The 18,764-nt window shown below is 38.4% G+C and overlaps 1 protein-coding gene across 7 annotated transcripts in view; it reads right to left on the reverse strand.

The window, feature by feature from the left end:
* The window catches only part of NMNAT3 (nicotinamide nucleotide adenylyltransferase 3), a 43,952-nt gene that overhangs the window by 16,577 nt on the left and 8,611 nt on the right, over positions 1-18,764 (reverse strand). For 2 of the 7 annotated variants that reach the window (XM_046898576.1, XM_046898574.1), the window contains exons 3-6: positions 8,756-8,939; positions 5,574-5,683; positions 2,050-2,438; positions 979-1,070 (exon numbers count right to left, since the gene is read on the reverse strand). In XM_046898576.1, coding sequence (XP_046754532.1) covers positions 1,053-1,070; positions 2,050-2,438; positions 5,574-5,683; positions 8,756-8,939 — 701 coding nt within the window. In that variant the 3' untranslated portion in view covers positions 979-1,052. Of the gene's footprint in view, positions 1-325; positions 1,071-1,534; positions 2,439-5,573; positions 5,684-8,755; positions 8,940-18,764 lie in introns of those variants that run through there. The other 5 variants (XM_025153447.3, XM_046898577.1, XM_046898579.1 and 2 more) reach the window with 4 other exon arrangements.

Raw genomic sequence — 18,764 nt, forward strand, 5'->3', positions numbered from 1 at the left:
TGCTGAGATTGAAAAGCTAATATCCTTGTAGAACCAATAGAATAAAGGAGGGTTTGTTCAAGACTGATAGCATAGGAGCCTGACTTGAATAACCTGAAGTATGTATTGAAAGAATTTCCCTTCCACAAATAAGATGCCTAAAACCAAGCTCTGTATGCCCCCACATTCCCACCTTTATCTAGTACAGAGAAATCCTACATGAGCAGAGTTCCTTACTTCAAAGAGCTAATATCCAAGTAGTTCCAGTACATTAGACCAAAAGTCCTTGAAGTCCACAGGCTGATTTCAGCAATTCAAAATTATGATACTTTCCAAACATACTCACCTACATTTTATTAACTCTGAGCCAAATGTGTACTTTTAGGTTAGAAAACAATTTGCATGTTAGCAGCACTATAGGAAGTGTCAAATGCTAGCACTCATTCACAGTGTGAAGTAGTAGCAGCCATTCACTTTCAGACAAGCGAGTAGCTAGTTTTCCACATCTGTTGAATCTTCTAGTATACCATGGTTTTATGCAGTCCTGTTTAAAAATTAAAATAAGAAGCTACACCTGAGACCTACAGTCAGGTTTTTGGCTGTTCTCCTTCCTCTGTCCCGAGTATAAGAAAATCAAAGGTAGAGCAACCCTCCAGAGCTTGCCGTTAACTCACAGGATAGCTGGAGGCATCCTGTTAAAAAGTGAGTGAGACAGAATCAAGTTACGCAACCCACATGCAAGAGAATGGATTTCTCTGGCTAGCATTTGCATTCAAATACTAAGACGGTCTCTTACATATTTCATGTTTTCTATCATGTCTTTTCAAATGGTACAGGTTGAGCTCCATACCATTATTATCAAAGTACACCTCTATTTTGGCACAAGACCTGTATTTTTTTCCATCTTACTTGCTTACTGAAATATTATGCTGAATTAATGGTTTTCTTTACAAAGAGATGTACCTAGGGTCAGTAACATTTTTGAAAAGAATGACTTACTGTAACTTGATGTTTATATTCAAACTAGAACTAAGAATGTTTTGGTTTCTTTTGTTTGGTAATACCTTCCCATATCATTCAAAAGAGGTCACCTGTAGAAAAAAGACAAGTTACATGTTTTATATGACAAATTTAAGCTTGACTGACCTATGAAAAATCACATGCATTTTAATATTACTTGGGACAAAAGGCCATTTTTAGGTTTTGGTGTTTTGCTTCCGTTGTTTTTCAGAGGTTTTTCTTTTTTCCTCTTATCTTGCATTTCTAGACATCCAAAATGCAGCAAGAAAACGTTGCATTCATCAATGGAAAACAAATACATTTTGATTTACCTCACCATGTGACCAAGAACATCAGTAGCTTTTTTTTTTTTTACTGTTTAAAAAGAGGGTTAATGTTTCACACTCCTCTTGGACATGTGCTCATCAAGGCTCTGGAGTAGATAACGTGCAATAAACCCCAGGTCAGAGAAGCAAAGAAATCCACTTCATGTAGCAGGACAAGGACTGTCTTTCATTTGTGAATCAGGAGGCTTAAAACTGATATGAATAGTGCGTTAATCTTGAAGCACTTGCTTTATTTCAAGTTCTCCATCTGTCAAAAAAATGCACCTGTAGTTTACCTTACACCCTTTAGAAACAGAAATTACATGGGGTCCTATGAAGTAAACATTTAGGAGTGTTTTTATTTTTAAGAAAAATAGGGAAGTTGCCGTTCATTTCAATTTGCTGCTTCACAACAGTAAGGCAGCTTCATCTTTAACCTGTCCATAGGATTAAGGAATTTCAAATCCAGAAAGTACTATGCTCAACCTTTAAACATTACTGGAGATTATTATTTATTGCTAAAACCTTATTTCTATTTTTATGGTATTCAACTAATTGTGCTGATTTTATGAAGCACTACAGCAGGCAAAAAAAAAATAAACTAAAACACCATGAACTCAGGAAGTTTTGGGTCAATATATTTTCCCCTTATCAAGAAGAAACATCTTTCAAGAGCTTCTCATGGAGAAAAGGCCACGTCTGTCCATTTCATAAACTATGGGCATCTGTCATTTTGCGGGCTTACCACCGTGTTGTGCAACTTCAGAGGCTGAAGCAAATCACCTTCATTCTTCCGTTCACTTTCTTCTGTGTAGATATTATGGTAAGCAATGTAGGCTATGACAGAATCTGGTATGAGGTATTTTACACTTAATCCTCTGCGCAAGGCATAGCGTATCTGCGTTGAACTGATTTCATTCTGAATCCATTCTTTCACTAGAAAGATGTTGTGCTGACATTTAGTTAGAAGTTCAGATTCATTGATATACTGAGCAGGATCAGAGCCAGCACGGCTTATACAGACCAAACCAAACTGTTCTACGATTTCTTGGAGGTGCTCTTTCTTCCAGAGATTGGGTGTCTGGAATGTCTGTAGAAAATCAGCCCCACAGAGCAGCTTTAGTTCTGGTAGAACTAGAAAGACAAAAAGAAATAAGAGATTTCTACACTTGCTCTGTTTTATCAGAAGATTAGGAACATTATACTTACAATGGTTTTAATATCAAATATTTATCTTTTACTCCAATTTTTCTTCTAAAGGTTACAGAAATAATTTAGCTTGGATTTTGTGTCTGATCACAATTAATTACCATACCTACTTCATCATCACTCAAAGCTGCATTAAAGGGGAAAATGATTCTTCAACTCAAACAATCTAAAAAATGGCAAGGAGCAAACAAACATGAGAATAATTTTAGCATAAAGACTAGGCAGCAAGGGAGTGAAACTCCAAGATAACGTCCATACTTGCAATAGCTGATGAATGATCAGAAACTGATAGGATTTGTACAACAGCAGATTCAATCCAATGCAGAAATTCAAAAGGAAAAGCCCTATATAAACTAGAAACTAAGTTAAGAGATTTTAGGCTTTACAAAAAAAATTCCACATTTGTGCCAACAAAAAAGTGTCTTTGGCCCTTTAAGGACACTTTGCTAAGTAATGATTTGCAACTACTACAATCTGGGTATGAAAACCAAATAGCTGCTCTTAATTTCTTTTTAGGTAAGTACTATAACCTTAGTTTCAGAATATGGCATGTCTTAATCAGGGAAATTTTCGCTGATTTTTGATCAGCATAGTTCAATCAAGAATGGTGGGCAGTGTTACACAGGGGAAAGGAGGATATAAGCTGTAGTGGAAAAAATTCAAAGTATCCGGACTTAAGAATGAGCAAGGTCTAGCGAAGGACAACTGCTGTTGGATTGCACCAGGGAAAAGTTGACAGCAAAGCTGGCCATGTGAGCCAACTAAGACTTGAGGTGCAGAGAAATCAATATTAAATGAAAGGAAGGCAGTTAACCATCTCTTCTAAGTAGGAAAAGAGATACTGCGTGCAAAGATAGACTTAATGAATCAAGGAGAGATAGCAAATCCTACCAGAGCAACATATAAAGAGCTATGAGGAGCTTTTAATGAACATTAGATATATATATATATGGAATTTTATTCAGAGCAATTTGTAATACAGTGGTTTCATTTGAATTGCTTAACCATTGTTTACACTAGTTAGCATGCTACTTTTGAATAAAAACAAAACATTGAACACTCACATGAAGATATGGACACTTAACACCTAATTCCTTCAGTAAGGCTATTCACATTTTATGCTTCCATAACAGTTTTCAGAACAGAGGTGAGGAAGTCTGAGCTCTCTGGGGACTTCTCCAGGGTTCTGTAGGCATTACAGGCTATCACAGCACATAAGAATAACCAAAAGAAACTAGTTTTAGCTGTTTGATATTTAGAGCTCAGATACTGAAAACATAAAATGAAAAAATCCCAGTCTTCTCTATTTCATCTTTGTTCTGAATGGATAGCATTAATAAGTTATGCTAAATTTAAAAAGTCATAATAAGTGTTCTATACCTGTCCTTAATGAACCTTTTTATTTGCAATATATACTAAAATTACCTGATTATTGTATGTGGGGAAAAAAGATCACGAGTCAGCACCATACAAGGGAATCTTGTAGTTCACTAAGAATACATTTAGTAGAAAAATAGCATGTCATGGAATTTTGCACCATTAAATTCAACCTGATCTTTGCAAAAGCTTCATTTATATAGGAGAACCTTCCTGCAAACTCCAGAGAAAAGCCTGATTCAACAGGTTTCATTGATCCCTCACATGAATTTATAGAGAAGTTTTTGTGATGGAGGGAAACTGGGTGACAGTTGCCTGCCATTAGAAGGTCTGTGCTAACCAACACATTTTTGAGCAAGAAACTATACCCCATTCCAGAGTTTTCAGTAACACGTGATCTTTCCCTGTACTCCGCCCCATTATATGCAACAACAGGAAGTGAAGAAAATCTGTTCCATTCCTCCTCAGTGGTAAGTGTGTCTAATATAGCCAAGCCCATATTGTGGCTCAGTCTGATAAAGTGCTGGAAGCAGAACAGGAAAGAAGTAACAGGTTGCTGGACTTTTCTGTTCACACTAAACAGATTGTTCTCTGAAAATAGCTGTCAGGTAGCATACAAATAGAAAAAAATCCAGGCACTATGTTCTAGACAGGGAGATCTATTTCTTGCCAGTCCTTTTCACCCAGCTTTTACTGTACCTTTTGTTTTTGACTTTAGAAAAAAACCTATGCTGATGACTGATTGATTCTAAACCAAGAAACTTAACAGGAAAGAAAGACTTGTTTGAACTTTGTGTTTTGTTTTATTAAATATAAAATGCTACAAAACTTGAAAAGCTGAAGAAAATGCCCCGAAGAGAACTTTTACATAATGGAGAATCAAAATAACCTTATCTACTTTTACACTAATTCTCCTCGGTGTGATAAAGAGAAAAATGTGACTTACACTTTTCAATAATAATTCCATCAGGCAAGAGTCAGCTGCTGCCTGAACACCACAGACTTTCTCTTCCATCTCTAGTGCTACAGCAGCCCATACTTTGGAAACTTAAGTGTGACCACAAATAACAAATAGATTATTCATGTCCATGGGTTTCAACACTAAAGGAGAAGTTTAAAATATCAGAGATCCACCCATACTTTAAGGAAGTTGGGGAACCAGGTAAAATAGGCAAGCAAAAGCTGACTTCCCAGAATCTGCCATAAGTCCAATGCCAGTGAAGCTTTTCTATTTAGAAATATAGTAAACAAAATAAAACAAAAATCAGTGCATCAGCATCACTGGTATTGCAGCCATATAACTTAGTAAATCATATAACAATCACAAATAATCCCTATTTTTAAATGTTCTTTATTAGTATACTCTATACTGCAAAACAGCAGGGTCACAGCATGCATCTGACACAGCTAGAGATGCTTAGAAAACCAAAAAGTAATACAAACCCCAAATAAATCTTCTTACTGGTGAAGAGTTGTGGAAATCTCCTTATTATGTGGCACTTACTACAAAGTAACTACACAAGCAGTCATGCTGGCATCGCTTGTTCTTGGCAGGTAGCCCCAACCACCCCAACAATCAAAACTTCCCAGCTACAGTGTCCAATTTCATCATTCATTGTAGTTCTGTAAAGTTACATTGTTGTTAAATGCTAAACAAAGTTGTGTTTACATTTATGAACCAACCTGAGTACTGGGAAGAAAGGGAATTCTCTGTAGATCTTTCTGTGGGCTGTATGCTTTTCATGATTTCCTTCCTGGACTGGAGCAGTCTGACTGACTCATTGTAATGGTGCCTACATGTAAAATAAAGGCTTCTGTGTGAGATAATCCTCTCAGAGATGCACAAAGCGATTACCTGGCACTTTCAGATTCAAGAACAGTCTGCTTTTATGCACTTTGGATTTGAATTTGTTAAAATCACTGTATTCGTTCTACCATGAGATTAGTAGAAATGTAGTTAAATTTCACACAATCCATGTGCAATCCACATAATGACATACTGGTTTTCAATTTGTTTTTGAAATTCTACCATTACAGAAATTCTTATAGCAACATTGAATTTAAAACATCGTGTAGGTTTTTGCTTGAAAACACATTAAATCACACTTGAATCACTGCATTTAATTTATTGATTAAATACAACCCCTCAGATATGGTGTTTCTGTAACACACGCTCTTTCAAAGTGTTCAGAAGGAAATACTGTTGTTCTCTCGTCCCCTTCTCCACAAAAACACGTTTCCTGAGCTTCTACTGCATGCTTTAAATTCATCACAACTCAAAGAAACTCAAACTATACAGTTCTCTCAAGATTTTTGCATACTTTGTATGCTTCTTAATTCACTGATTTCAGGCTCACGAGAACATGGAAGGATCCTTCCATCAGTTTTTTCAAGTTTCCACTTACTTTGCTCTTTTGCTGCTTCAAATCCCTGCTGTCCCCCTGAGTACTAGTACTATCACCCCATGGTAGTGGCCCCTTCTTAGATTCTCAGGGCAAGCAACATACATCTCCACTCTTCTTTCAAATCAGCATAGCTTTGCCTGTATAAAACAGGCCCTGGCTTGGACTGTCATAAGCCATGCTTATGTAATGCTCACATAAATTGGTACAGCCAAGTACTCATGCCAGCATCACATGTCTGCTTAGTATTTACACATCCAAAGTGACTCTACGGGCTTATACAGCTGTATCACAGCAAAGACTGTGGGCTGTAAGGTTCAGCTTTGCCCTTAGCTCTGTCCAAATTCAGAATGTGTACAAAACTAGAGGTAACCTTTCGAATATCTGTTCTAAGGAATTAATTTAGTGATTTGAGTGTACACTCCAAATACTTGGAGCCACAGTAATAATTTGCATGAATGCAAGGAATATGCAGCTAGCCAGGCTGCATAATTATCTGCAGTTATTTTTGTTGCTCAGCCATCGGGTAAGGGAACTGAATAGACAAGCGGTGTGGGACATATGGCAGGAGAAAGTAGGTAGCAGTAGCTTGGCCTGAGCCTTCCTACATTTCTATTTTTAATCCTGCCTTCTTGTAAACAGACTGATGCTATGTATAGTCAAGTACACTAACTTCATATCATGGATTGACATTCTTGGGCCTCAATTCAAAACTGAGATTTTTTGGCAAAGAACTCACTGCAGGACTCACAGCACAAGCAATGCAAAATCTTAACTGCCAAAAGGTCTGTTCAGCAGGCATTTCAAATGCTGAGGTGGGGAGGATTATGTTATTTGAAAGAGATATAAAAAAGGACAAGCCAATCTGTTCGTTTATCAAGCATTTTCTGAAGTCTGTATAGAGCTTTTAGTCTCTATATAATTAAATCACAAGCACAACTCAGCAGAACTTGTTGGGCACGACATACCATCAATTTGGAATTTTAAAAAATGCCGATCTTTACTGCAATTAAATTTACATTATGAGGAATGAATGTAATTCTTTGGGTATTAAAAATGCTGCTTTCTTGCCTAGGAATATTCAGCCATGGCAACTAATGAGGAAATAGCTCTATCGTGCTACCTTTTCTTGTTTAAAGAAAGAGCAGCCTTGGGATAGTCCAAAATTTTTATACTCACTTAAAGTAACAGACAACTAATGACACTGCCACAAGTAGAATACAGCTCTGGTGCTTAAAAACTCTTTTGGGCCAAAACTATTTGCTAGTCTCTGTAAAGTCTAAAGATTTTGATGCAATGTGTCAATTTCATCACACTCAGAAGTACTGTAGGAAAATACTATTCATGACTACCTTTCAGGACACAAAGTTCTGTTGAAGTGTACAACGCAAAATACTGGTAACAGGAGGAGTTTTAAGAAACTATTCAAACATGACAGTTACAACATATGACCCAATCACTTACCTGCGCTATTTCATTAAGATACTGCTTCCCTAATGCTGAACTTTGTCCCTGGAATAAGTTAACTGTTTTCACTGTTTCCAGTTAGAAAGTAAGCTAGAAAATGTGGGCAGGAATGAGAACTAATTAATACTTCTGACAGCACACTTGGTTTCCTGAAGAATGCTTTCTTGAAGTCTTCTACTTTCACAGTACCTGTAGACTTTCACACTACATGTGTTTCCAAAGGCAGTCAGCAAAGGAAGTTTATGTTTATATATTTCATCCCATATTGCATGTGTTATCAAGGTAAAGCTCATGGGGGAAAAAATACATTTCAAGGCAGGTTTCAGACAAATCCTTCATTTTTCCTTCTAGCACAGTAACAGCAAACTGAGTCATTTTGAAGAGCAATTATGGACTTGGGTTTAACATTAGAGACATTAGAGTTGATAAGAGAATTTTTTTAATCAACTGTGAACAGATAAACCTATAGGCATAATATTGCCAAGTCAGCTAACCTAGAATTAGCTATCTTAATAGATCTGTTTGTAAACTCCTGTAATTTAGGATTAGGGTCTCTGTATTACCTGGTTAGAGTGTTAAAAACAAGGGAAGTAACATGAGAGCCAAGCGCTCTGCATGCTGAACCTTTTCAATGGCTGCAGTTTTGCAGGGCCTATTCTTGTCAAAGGCTTTTCAATGCAGCATCTTATGACTTATACAGCACAAGAACAGTACCTGGGAGTACTGTGTTAGTTGGGCAAAGCCTATCTGCTTTGCTCTAGGAAATGAAAGACTCAAAATGGGGAAATAATGATTAGGACATCCCTTCTGAAGGAAAGTGACATGAATTTTTCACTGCCACAGATCTAATACTTTGCCTCCTAAGAGGTGATACCATAAACAGACGTGTTCTGCTTTGCTTGGATGTTCTATATGAGCAGGTTCTGTACATTGACCTGACAGCCTGACAGATTCCTGGCAGTCAGGAGATTCATTAAGAAAAAACAGTTTAATTACCTTAACACTTTTACCGTCTCTGTCCATGACTCCTGCTCAGTCTCCCATGGATCAACTCGAATCCAGTCAGACGTCTCCAGTGCTAGTTTGGCCATTGCTATCCGATGCCTTGCTGAAACCAAGCCTTTCTTTCTGTAGTCATCACTGACAGGAGACATTATGCCTTCAATCACTCGGTATCTTCCTTTCAGAAGGAAAAAGAATAGTCATATTGTCATTCATAAGCAATTTGAAAATTTAAAACAGATGGAATATCAAGAGCTCATCTAACATAACCTCTTCCTGAAAGTATTGTTAACTTCAAAGTTATAGGAAGCCATGAACAACCTGATTTAAGTAATATTTCTAATAAGAAAGGGGCAATTTGAAAGAGTTGAAAAACAACCTTCCTGTTCCTCCTAGCTGCTCACAAGTACTACCAATATGTTTACGCTACCAGACAAAAAAAGGAGAAGTAAACATGCAAGGAGAGACATTTATAATTTATGTTGCAAACTACCCAACTCGCTGGGTGGAATTAAATTCCATATTCCAATAATTGTATCAGTACAGCTTTTAGACAGAATAATGGATGACTGAACTGACCAATGCTTCATCTTTAAGTGCCTGCTGCTTGTTAGTTTTCAAAATCATGTGCCTCTTCTTAGCACTAAAGCAATAATTACAGCATATTGTGACGCAATTAATGCAAGTTGGACAAATAAAATGATGCAAAAAACAAAGGTGGGCTAAGGGGATTTCAGATTTCTAAGTAATCTACTGTCCAAACAGCAGCTGAGCTGACATTAAACAGCCCTTTTGTCTCACAGTGTTAATGAAATTTGGAAACATGCCTATGTTTTTCCACTGTTCTAATGTAGACATTCATACAAGCTCTTTGTTACAATTGGCCTTTCTGGGTTTCTCTCAGGAAACAAAACTAGAGAAATGTGATTAATAAATCAGAGAAAAAGTAATGAGTTGCATCCCTTAAACTGTGAGAACAGAAGAGGTGTTTCAAATAAACAAATGAACGACTTCTAGCAGAACACATACATTCTAGAGAACTACCACACACGGTACTCAAAATTTTTATCAATTCTGTTGTTTCAGCAAAGAACCTCAACACGGCAAGTTCCCTCTAGTGCTCCATAATGAAAACGATTGCCCTGGAGTCATTTTTTGATATTAGGACACAATAATTTAACATTTTTAATTTAAAAATCACAAATTTATCTAAAATAGGGATACAATTTCCAAAATAAGGGAATTGAAATTTAAAACATAACATTAAATTCCAGTAGGATTTACAGGCCTGTCTCCTATGAAAATGACAGCCTAACCCATCCTCTGTTTTGAAAACATTTTCAGTACAGGCAAAATGTTTAATAGATTAAGGTAAGATTTCCCAAGACATGCAAAGATGTGTATAGAATTAAATCTCTTGACCTGAAACTAGAAATATTTCCACTTGACATATGAATAATGATTATTCTCTGATATATTGATAGGAAACAATGCTATAATAAATTCCAACTTAGAGAGAAAAACAAAGTACTTCAATTACGGTTTTTTCCCTTATGCAACAACTTCATCTTCTGCATTTCAGTTCCTCACTGGTCAGTCTCTACAGATACATTGTTCCATTGTATTTCAAACATATATTAAATGTAAAAAAATTAAAACTGAGTCACCATGCTATCAAGTGAACACAACTCTGCCATATCCTTAACATAAGTAAACATTTCAGTCTAAAGGTTGGCCTAAAACTGGGTAAATTGGATGGGATGAGAGCCTCTGATACTGTATCTGCTTGTTCTACACTAGAAATGAAACCAACTGAATGAGGAAAAAAAGCAAGATAGCTAACACTTCAGGTACCAAAAATCAAAGACAGTAACAGTTGGGAGTGATTGAACACACAGCTCTATACAAGCATAACACAAGAATCTACAACCTAAAAATACAAGTGTACACCCCAAAATTACTGACTCCAGTAACTTGTTTCCTCTTCTGTAATTCAGGAGTTCACACGTTCAAATATGTGCTTGAATCCTGGCAGCACACTAAGAAGAAATCACTCAGTTCTGCCACCTTCTTGCTTGCCCCCTAAATCGTTACAGGCAGTTTCAAACTTTCCTTGACTCAGAATTACCTTCACATCCTACTTTTGAATGCCATCAGTTGACACTGAGAAATCTGTTTTACTACCTGTTCTGATGTTTAATTAAAACCTATTCTTACAGCTACACATTAATGAGAATACAGTTAACTACAAATAACCGACTAGATGAGAACAATTCATTTCTTCTAGGGTTCGAGAACCTTAGTTCTTTGAGGTCTAGATGTCTCCATATATGCATGTTTTGCTGACAGTTTAAAGCAGAAGCATGTGAAGACTTCAAATAATTACACTGTATGAATTTGCATTCTGGGCTTTCAGGGACTCTTGGCGTTTCTATTATTGGACTTGTTGTTTCCCATACACAGTTCTACTGTTAGAATTTTTACCTTTTTTAACAGGGTTTTACATGGCTAGAGTTTCTCTACTAAATGGATATGGTAAACATTTTTTGAAGATGGACTCTGAAACTAAGTCATTACCCACCTTCCTCTCAGCATCATACAAAAATCCATGACAAGCGAGTAAGCTCCGCAGCTTCGTGGCGTTAGCCTGCTCAGTGAGCAGGAATGACCCCATCACTGTTCTCCCTTTTGTCACCTCAGAAGCAGGCTGCAACAGGTCAGACTTTGAGCATAGTTTTATCTCATTCCTCTCCCAAAATACTACTAAAGGCAGCACTGCTTTAGCATTAACAGCTTCTGTAAACTTCACTCCCTGCTGTACACTTTCTGCGGAACTGAGCCTCTTGCTTTTCTACAACGAAGAATTAGACCAATGCATTTAGCCAGCCTCATTAGTTACATCAAATTAACTGCCCCAAGCCTGCAGGATAAGAATTCAGATTTACAGGACACCACTATAAACAGGCAGTACCAACATATAATAGTTACAAGGAATTCATGCTGACTTTACTGCGTCTAAGATTTTATGCTTTCATATGACTGAAAACAGCAGATCAATCATTTATTTTAATATCCCTGTTAAAACTGCAAAACTTTACAAATTTCGCTGATGTAGGCTTACATAAAATTATTATGGACTATTGCTAATCTCATCTCTAGGCTGCAATGAAACTCCTTATCATTCAGTTTACACTTTATAATGGGAAAAGAACGGGCTTGCTGTTAGCATTCGTGACATAGCTTAAATTCAAAGCCTGAAAATACACACATATCACTTCCTGCATACATAGATGTTAAAGACCATACAGATCTCAGCCTATAAAAAGTTCTTAAGCTGACACATTTTCACCTAATACTTACCTAAGCATAATCCAAACCAAACTCTGTGTTTGGCTTTTCTTTTCTCCCCGCCCCCCCCCCCCCCCCCCCCCCCAGATTGCCCCAGTTTCCTTAACAGCACTGAACATTAGAGTGACAACTGACTGACATGGTCCACCAGTGTGAGGGGTAGGATTCAGCCCCAGTAGGCAAACGAAGCAATGCTCTTGGTCACAGACCACCTGGAAAGTAGAGCAGCTGCATGAAGCAGAGCAGCTCAGAAAAACCACACATTCAGGCTCAAACAACTTAAAAGTCTCACCCAGCAGAATATCCTGGGTCATTCTACCCAATTCTATATTTACCAGGTCATGTTGAGAAAGATAGTTTAGAAAGGCTTTTATGAACTTGATTGCATGATTATTTGTACTGTAAATTCCCTTGGACTGAGGTTAACCACTCCCAGTTTTCACTAGGAAGGGGGGTTCTTCAAGTTCATTAAGAGATCAATGGAGACTGATGTTCAGAAGTAGTACAAACAATTGCATGATGCAGGACTACCCATTTTCGGTCCAGAGATCTGAAGATTTGCCCAGGAAATTAGCATTTTGTCTGCTTCATTAGGCCTTTATTACCCACGTACCTAAGAACAAAATGAGTCTGATAAGCAGTTTGAGTTTTACCGCAGTATTTACAAAACATCAAATACATAAAGCAAATCCCTGATTAAGTAATGCCTGCTTTGCAACAAAAAAAAATGGCAGCTATTTCAAAATGCAGTAGAGTGGTGTAAAAGCTTAGTATCAGAATTCTTGAAATTAGTCTCACATTGAAGCCATGTAAGATGCAACAACAGCTTACATTAAAGCTTAAATTTCTTTACTAAAAATCACACATCTGCACTTCAAAATATGATTAATTGGATTATTTAATTTCTTTAATCTATCTTCTGTGAGTACACATACATTAAAATCACAATACAATTCTGTATCAGACTAATAGTAATGGTTTTCCTTGAAATCACAAGAGATAGCAGCTATCCTCCCAGAACTCTCAGACTATGAATGTTAGGGAAATGCAATAAAAAGCTTTCCATTAAAATCAAAATATTAGCTTTCTTTATAGATTATAGTTAACTGGGGTGGGATGTCTAACATCTTTGTTCTGATGCCATGAAGCACAGAAAAATGAAAAGAAAGCACCAAATTACTAGATACAAAAAACCCCACATACAACTTTTTCCAAAACTGTTTACAGATAAAACATCAAAAGGATATAATCCTATGCTTACCTTCCCTTCACATGTATGTAGACATTGCCAAGCATGAAAAAGGAAAAGAAAATAGACAAGACTTTTTACTTGTTCAGTAACCTTCAGTGAGGATAATTCAACAGAAGGAAAATCAAAGGGGTAAGCAATTTAGCTGTCATTGCACTGAAAGTCAAAGTAAACAACTAATACATCAGAACAATAACAGACAATCTTTTGTGATAGCTCTTCATAGGATGGATGGCTTTACCTTCACCACTTCAAAGTGCTTAAAGATGCATTCACTGAAATAGATGAGGTGTGCAAAGATTGTAGTGACAGATGCCACAGGAGTACCTAGACAAACATTTATCATATCCACCTGGCTGCATGAGCAACAGGGCCTGAAGATGCAGATTTACCCCTATAGTTGGGCAGCCGCTCTCAAATACACTGAGACTTCAGTTACTCCTCCACTGGAGAAGAGTTCCTGGGGATGTACAATGATCAGTCCTCAAACAAATGCTGCATGATCTCCACACATCACATCTAAAATAAACAGTTCAAGACCTCAAAGTACCACTCAGAGTCCACTGGATTTGGACCAAAAAAAAAGGAATGGCAGCATCTAAACAACTTGACAAATGACTGTTTTCTCCAGAAAAGAAGCAGAAAGCTAATGCTGTGACTATATTAATGCAGGATTGTAGGCCTGCACATAGGGTACCCTATCCTGAAATCTTTCATCCATGCTGCCTTTTACCATTTAATAACTGAAGAAATATTTCTTTTCAGCAAATACTAGGACTCCAACCCCAAATATAGGGCATAATCTGAATATCACGGCAAGCAGGGGATGCCCACCTCTTATTTCACTGCATTTTAGAGTAAGACACCAAAACTTCTGAAACAGAAGGATGCTTATAAAAGCATTTCTTAAGTTCAGTAAAAGATTTGGAGCTAAACTACATACCTCAATAAGGACTCCAAAAACTGAGTTTTATGTACTAAGAGTGTCTTCTTTAGAGGTGTGGTATATGTTTAAATGTCTTCAGATTTTTACTTCAGTTGCTTTGATTCACACCTCTGCATGGTGCAAAAATAGCGCATAGACGGAATTAAAGCAAAGCCCTACCATACATGTCTCCATGTCCTTCTAGGACAGAGCTTAGCACAGTTAAACAAGTACCTGCCACTCTATTTAAGAGAGCAATTGCTATAAGGCTTGTAATGAAAACAAATATTTGTTTCCTTTAATTCAAGTGCAATGAATTCTAACTCAGGTCTACTAATATCAATTGCATGTAAAACAAGTAATGACTCCTGTTTCAATCATATCTGTTATGTTATACACACCACCCAAACAGTAGGATTAAAGCCTTTTTTATGCTGTTTTTGAGTTCTGGTTATCAGAATCATTGCAGGAAAACAGCAGGAATGCACAGCTTTTATTTGACTTGCTGCTGTTCCAGTCTGACCTCAGCCCCTCCTTAACAGTCCCTTTTAACAAGATGCAACCCTCAAACAGCAGAAGCTTCTGAACTCCTAAGACTGATTAGTAACTAACCACTCCTCAGATTTCTCAGTTGTACTGCCCAGAACAGCACCTGACAACCAGTGTCTAACATTTCCATAAAATAGTGTTACAATCAGAAAGATTAATGCAGTGGAAGGGCGATACAGGAGCAGAACAGCAAAGGGACTAGTGCTGATAGGATGGTATTTCAAAGGAAAAGCAAAGGTGCTCACCTGTCTGAAGATGTAAGCTCACAGGAGAGACTCCACAAGGGAGGGATCTCCAACCAGAGATCCTTCCCCAGTTGCAGTCAGCCCTTAAATGAGCTCTAAGAGAGGTGCAGCCAGGCTCCTCCCCTTCCTAAATCACAGGAGAATTGCCTTCACCTGTGCTCCCAGGGCTGACCAGGTCCTTTCCCCAGCTGCTCAATCAGTGGTTCAGGGCCTGACTTAACAGTTACCATACAGATAGTAACTCATTTTCCTCCACCTCTCCCTTGCACCTGTGTTGTCAGAGCCAGAAACATTTTTCCTTCCCCTCCTTTGGCCTGCATCCTTTTTGGTCTTATCTGGAAACTTGTTGATGTAAGTGTCCTCCACTGGCAATACTCAGCAAACAAGGTTCTAAAAACACCTTACACAGGTTAATGTTAATACTTTGGACTTTATGGTCAAATATGAGACATAGCCTCAAAGAAAAAAAGCAACTTACAGTAAGTATTAAAAGACTGAAAGGGCATCTAGCACAGCCAGTGTAACTTTCAAGAAAATGGTAAAACAAAGGATTGAATCTCAGAAAAGTTTAGTTATGTGTGAGGATGTGTGAAGAAGCAAACTGATATGACTAGAGACAAAATTCAGATAAAAACAAAGATAATCAGCTGTATATAGACATGTCTGACATATTTAGAAGGTGGCATTACAAGATCTGTTGACTAGTGTTAGCAAAAAAAAATTACTTGACATGCAGCAATGAAATTGCAGATGCTGCTTGAAGTATCAAAAACCTCAATGAAGTATCCTACATATTTTTTCATACATCCTTACCATAAGATTAGGCAGCATTTGAAACTGAAATGACAGGCAAAAAGCTGGCAGGCAGAATTACTGGAGATGTCAGTCAGGATGCACATTGGGGTAGTCATGTCATTCATAACAGGAAGACTTGACTGTGAATTTAACTGCAGCAAAAATATTGCATAAGTCATCAGTTTTACTTAACTAGCAGCTGTGCAGAAGTACTGAAGAGGCACCAGCAGTAGGCAATGTTATCAAGTCTGGGGCATCACCTGCTCACAGTAGTTGATCTCACACTTAGCTACTTTTTCCAGGCATTCAGTGTGTATGTTAGCTACAGTGTGCATTGCTGTGACTGAAGGGTGTCAGTACAAACATGCCAGATCACTGACTCATTTCAATCAGTAAGCTCAGCTCCAGAAACATATAACCACTGTCTTCCAGCCCCACTATCAGCCCCCAGCCTGCAACTAGTGCTCCCGCTCAACAAACAAGCTCCAATTTCTCCTCTCTGTCCCAGGGTCACTGCAGGAGCAGAAACACATTAGAAACAATGAAAAAAAAAGGATCAATAATGTTCTGGGTTGGAATGGTTCTACCATAATGCAGACATCCAGAATAATTAATTTTCACAGCATGTTGCAAACCTTTTGCTTGAGCTGTAGTTTTAGGCACAGAGCCAGAAAAGAAATTATATATGGGTATGTATACATACATTTACACAGGAAAACACATTTTTAGTTACTTCAAATAAAGCTGCCTCAGCTTGAGATAGTTAAAGCTCCCGCAAGTTGATCAAGGATTCATGCTTTGCATAAACAACAGGCTAGACATTCATAAAGTAAGTGACTACACTGTAAGCAACCCAGAAAAATAATTTTCCTTTTCTTCACTGTAAGGAGTATTTAGTTCTATGTTCAGGGACTTCTTGATACAAGTCAAAATGCAAGTCATACTCTACACAAAACTAAGGGGTGATGATACTGAGTTGCAACGTGAGGCACAAATTTCATTTCAGCATTTCAAAACTTCATTTTTAGTATGGCTTTCACTAGACTTATTTAAATGAACTGCTGTAAGGGGTGGAGCCTAGTTAGATACCCTGGCGCAGACTGAGGAATTAATTGCAGTTCAGGTCAGTCCTTCTGTCAGGGGAAAGAAATAAGTGAGTGACTGGATTATGACAAAGAATTAGCAGTTGGTCTCACCTTGCCTTTTACCTCTTTGCACACCTGGACACCTGAAGGAGTTATAAAATGACAGCAGGAAAAGGAAATTCAATTCCCATAAGCTTTTGTTTCTAGTCCTTCAAAACAAAATCATTTTACTTTTCCAGGACAATAGAGTATCAGAGGTAGTTCTCAGAGCCAGATATGTGATTATTCCTCGTGAAAAGTATTCTCAGCATATACGAGTACATAGCTGCTGCTTTTACTGCAGGACTGTACCAGAGGGTTACCAGATTCCCTCCTGTATCTCACCCCACTTCACATTTGAGGACCAAATTCATTTTTATCATAGATTTGCTAGAGATGGAAGGGACCCTTGAAGTTCATCCGGACCAACTCCCCTGCAATGAGCAGGGACACCTGCAGCTAGATCAGGTTGCTCAGAACCTGGTCCAGCCCGGCCTTGAACATCTGTAGGAATGAGGTGTCCAGCACCTCTCTGAGCAACCTGTTCCCATGCCCTTTTTGCCCTCACTGTAGAAAGCTTTTTCCTTATATCCAGTTTAATTCTCTCCTCTTTAAGTTTGAAATCATTTATCCTTGTCCTCTCACAACAGACCCCGCTAAAGTCTGTTCCCTTCTTTCTTGTGGCCCTCCTTTACATACTTAAAGGCTGCTCCCAGGTCTCCCTGGAGCCTTCTCTTCTCCCAGTTGAACAGCTCCAGCACTCTCAGCCAGTCCTCGCAGGGGAGGTGTTCCATCCCTTGAATCACTTGTCACCCTCCTCCAGATGCACTCCAACAGGAGCATGTCTCTCCTGTCCTGAGGACTCCACATATGGACACAGTATTCCAGGTGAAGTCTCACCAGTGCAGAGCAGAAGGGGGAGGATAATCTCCTTCAACCTGCTGGCCATGCGTCTTTGATGCAGCACAAGATACAGTTGGCTTTCTGGACTGCAAGGGAACATTGCTGACTCGTCCAGTTTATCGTCCACCAGTACTCTTAAGTGTTTTCTGGCAGGACTGGGCTCAATCCTTTCATACCCCAGCTTCTATTGATAGCAAGGGTTGGCACAACCCAGGTGGCAGCTTGGCCACAATCTTACCCTGATTTGTTGAGCCTCCTTGGTCCACTGCTCATGCCTGTCTCATGCCATGAACACTCAAGTTAGTATCTTTCTAATTTGGAGTCAGAAGGGCTTTGTGTCAAATCCCAAATCCAGAAAGATTATATCAGTGACTCTTCCTTTGTCCACTGATGAAGTTGTGCCATCCTAGAAGGCTGCTTCATTGGTCAGGCAGGACATGCCTCTGGTTGTCTTGCATGACCTTCCTGGCCTACATGTGCCTTAGTACCACTTGCAGGAGGACCTGCTCCTGTATCTTCTCTGATAAAGCAATGAGGCCAACAGGTCAGTAGTTCCTCAAGTCATCCTTTCTACCACCCTTCTCAGGTTCCTGTTGCACCACCTTCCTAGGAAGGTCTCTGCCAGGTTCCAATAAGCTATAGTTCCCTTCAGATCAATTCCAGATGCATATGCTTTAGCAGCCAGAAGGAGGATAAAAGTGTCAGCAATAAAGACACCACCAAGCATAAAGCACAACGCTCCTCCACAGCTTTTCTCATTCTTGCTCAAGTTCCTGATGTTACCCACTTCTCTCCTTTGTTGCTGAAACAGTGAAACTTTCTAGTCACCTGAAATTTAGCTTTTCCTTTCTCATTCCTGAAGATA

This window comes from Gallus gallus, chromosome 9, assembly GCF_016699485.2.
Source record: "Gallus gallus isolate bGalGal1 chromosome 9, bGalGal1.mat.broiler.GRCg7b, whole genome shotgun sequence".
Classification (NCBI taxonomy): domain Eukaryota; kingdom Metazoa; phylum Chordata; class Aves; order Galliformes; family Phasianidae; genus Gallus; species Gallus gallus.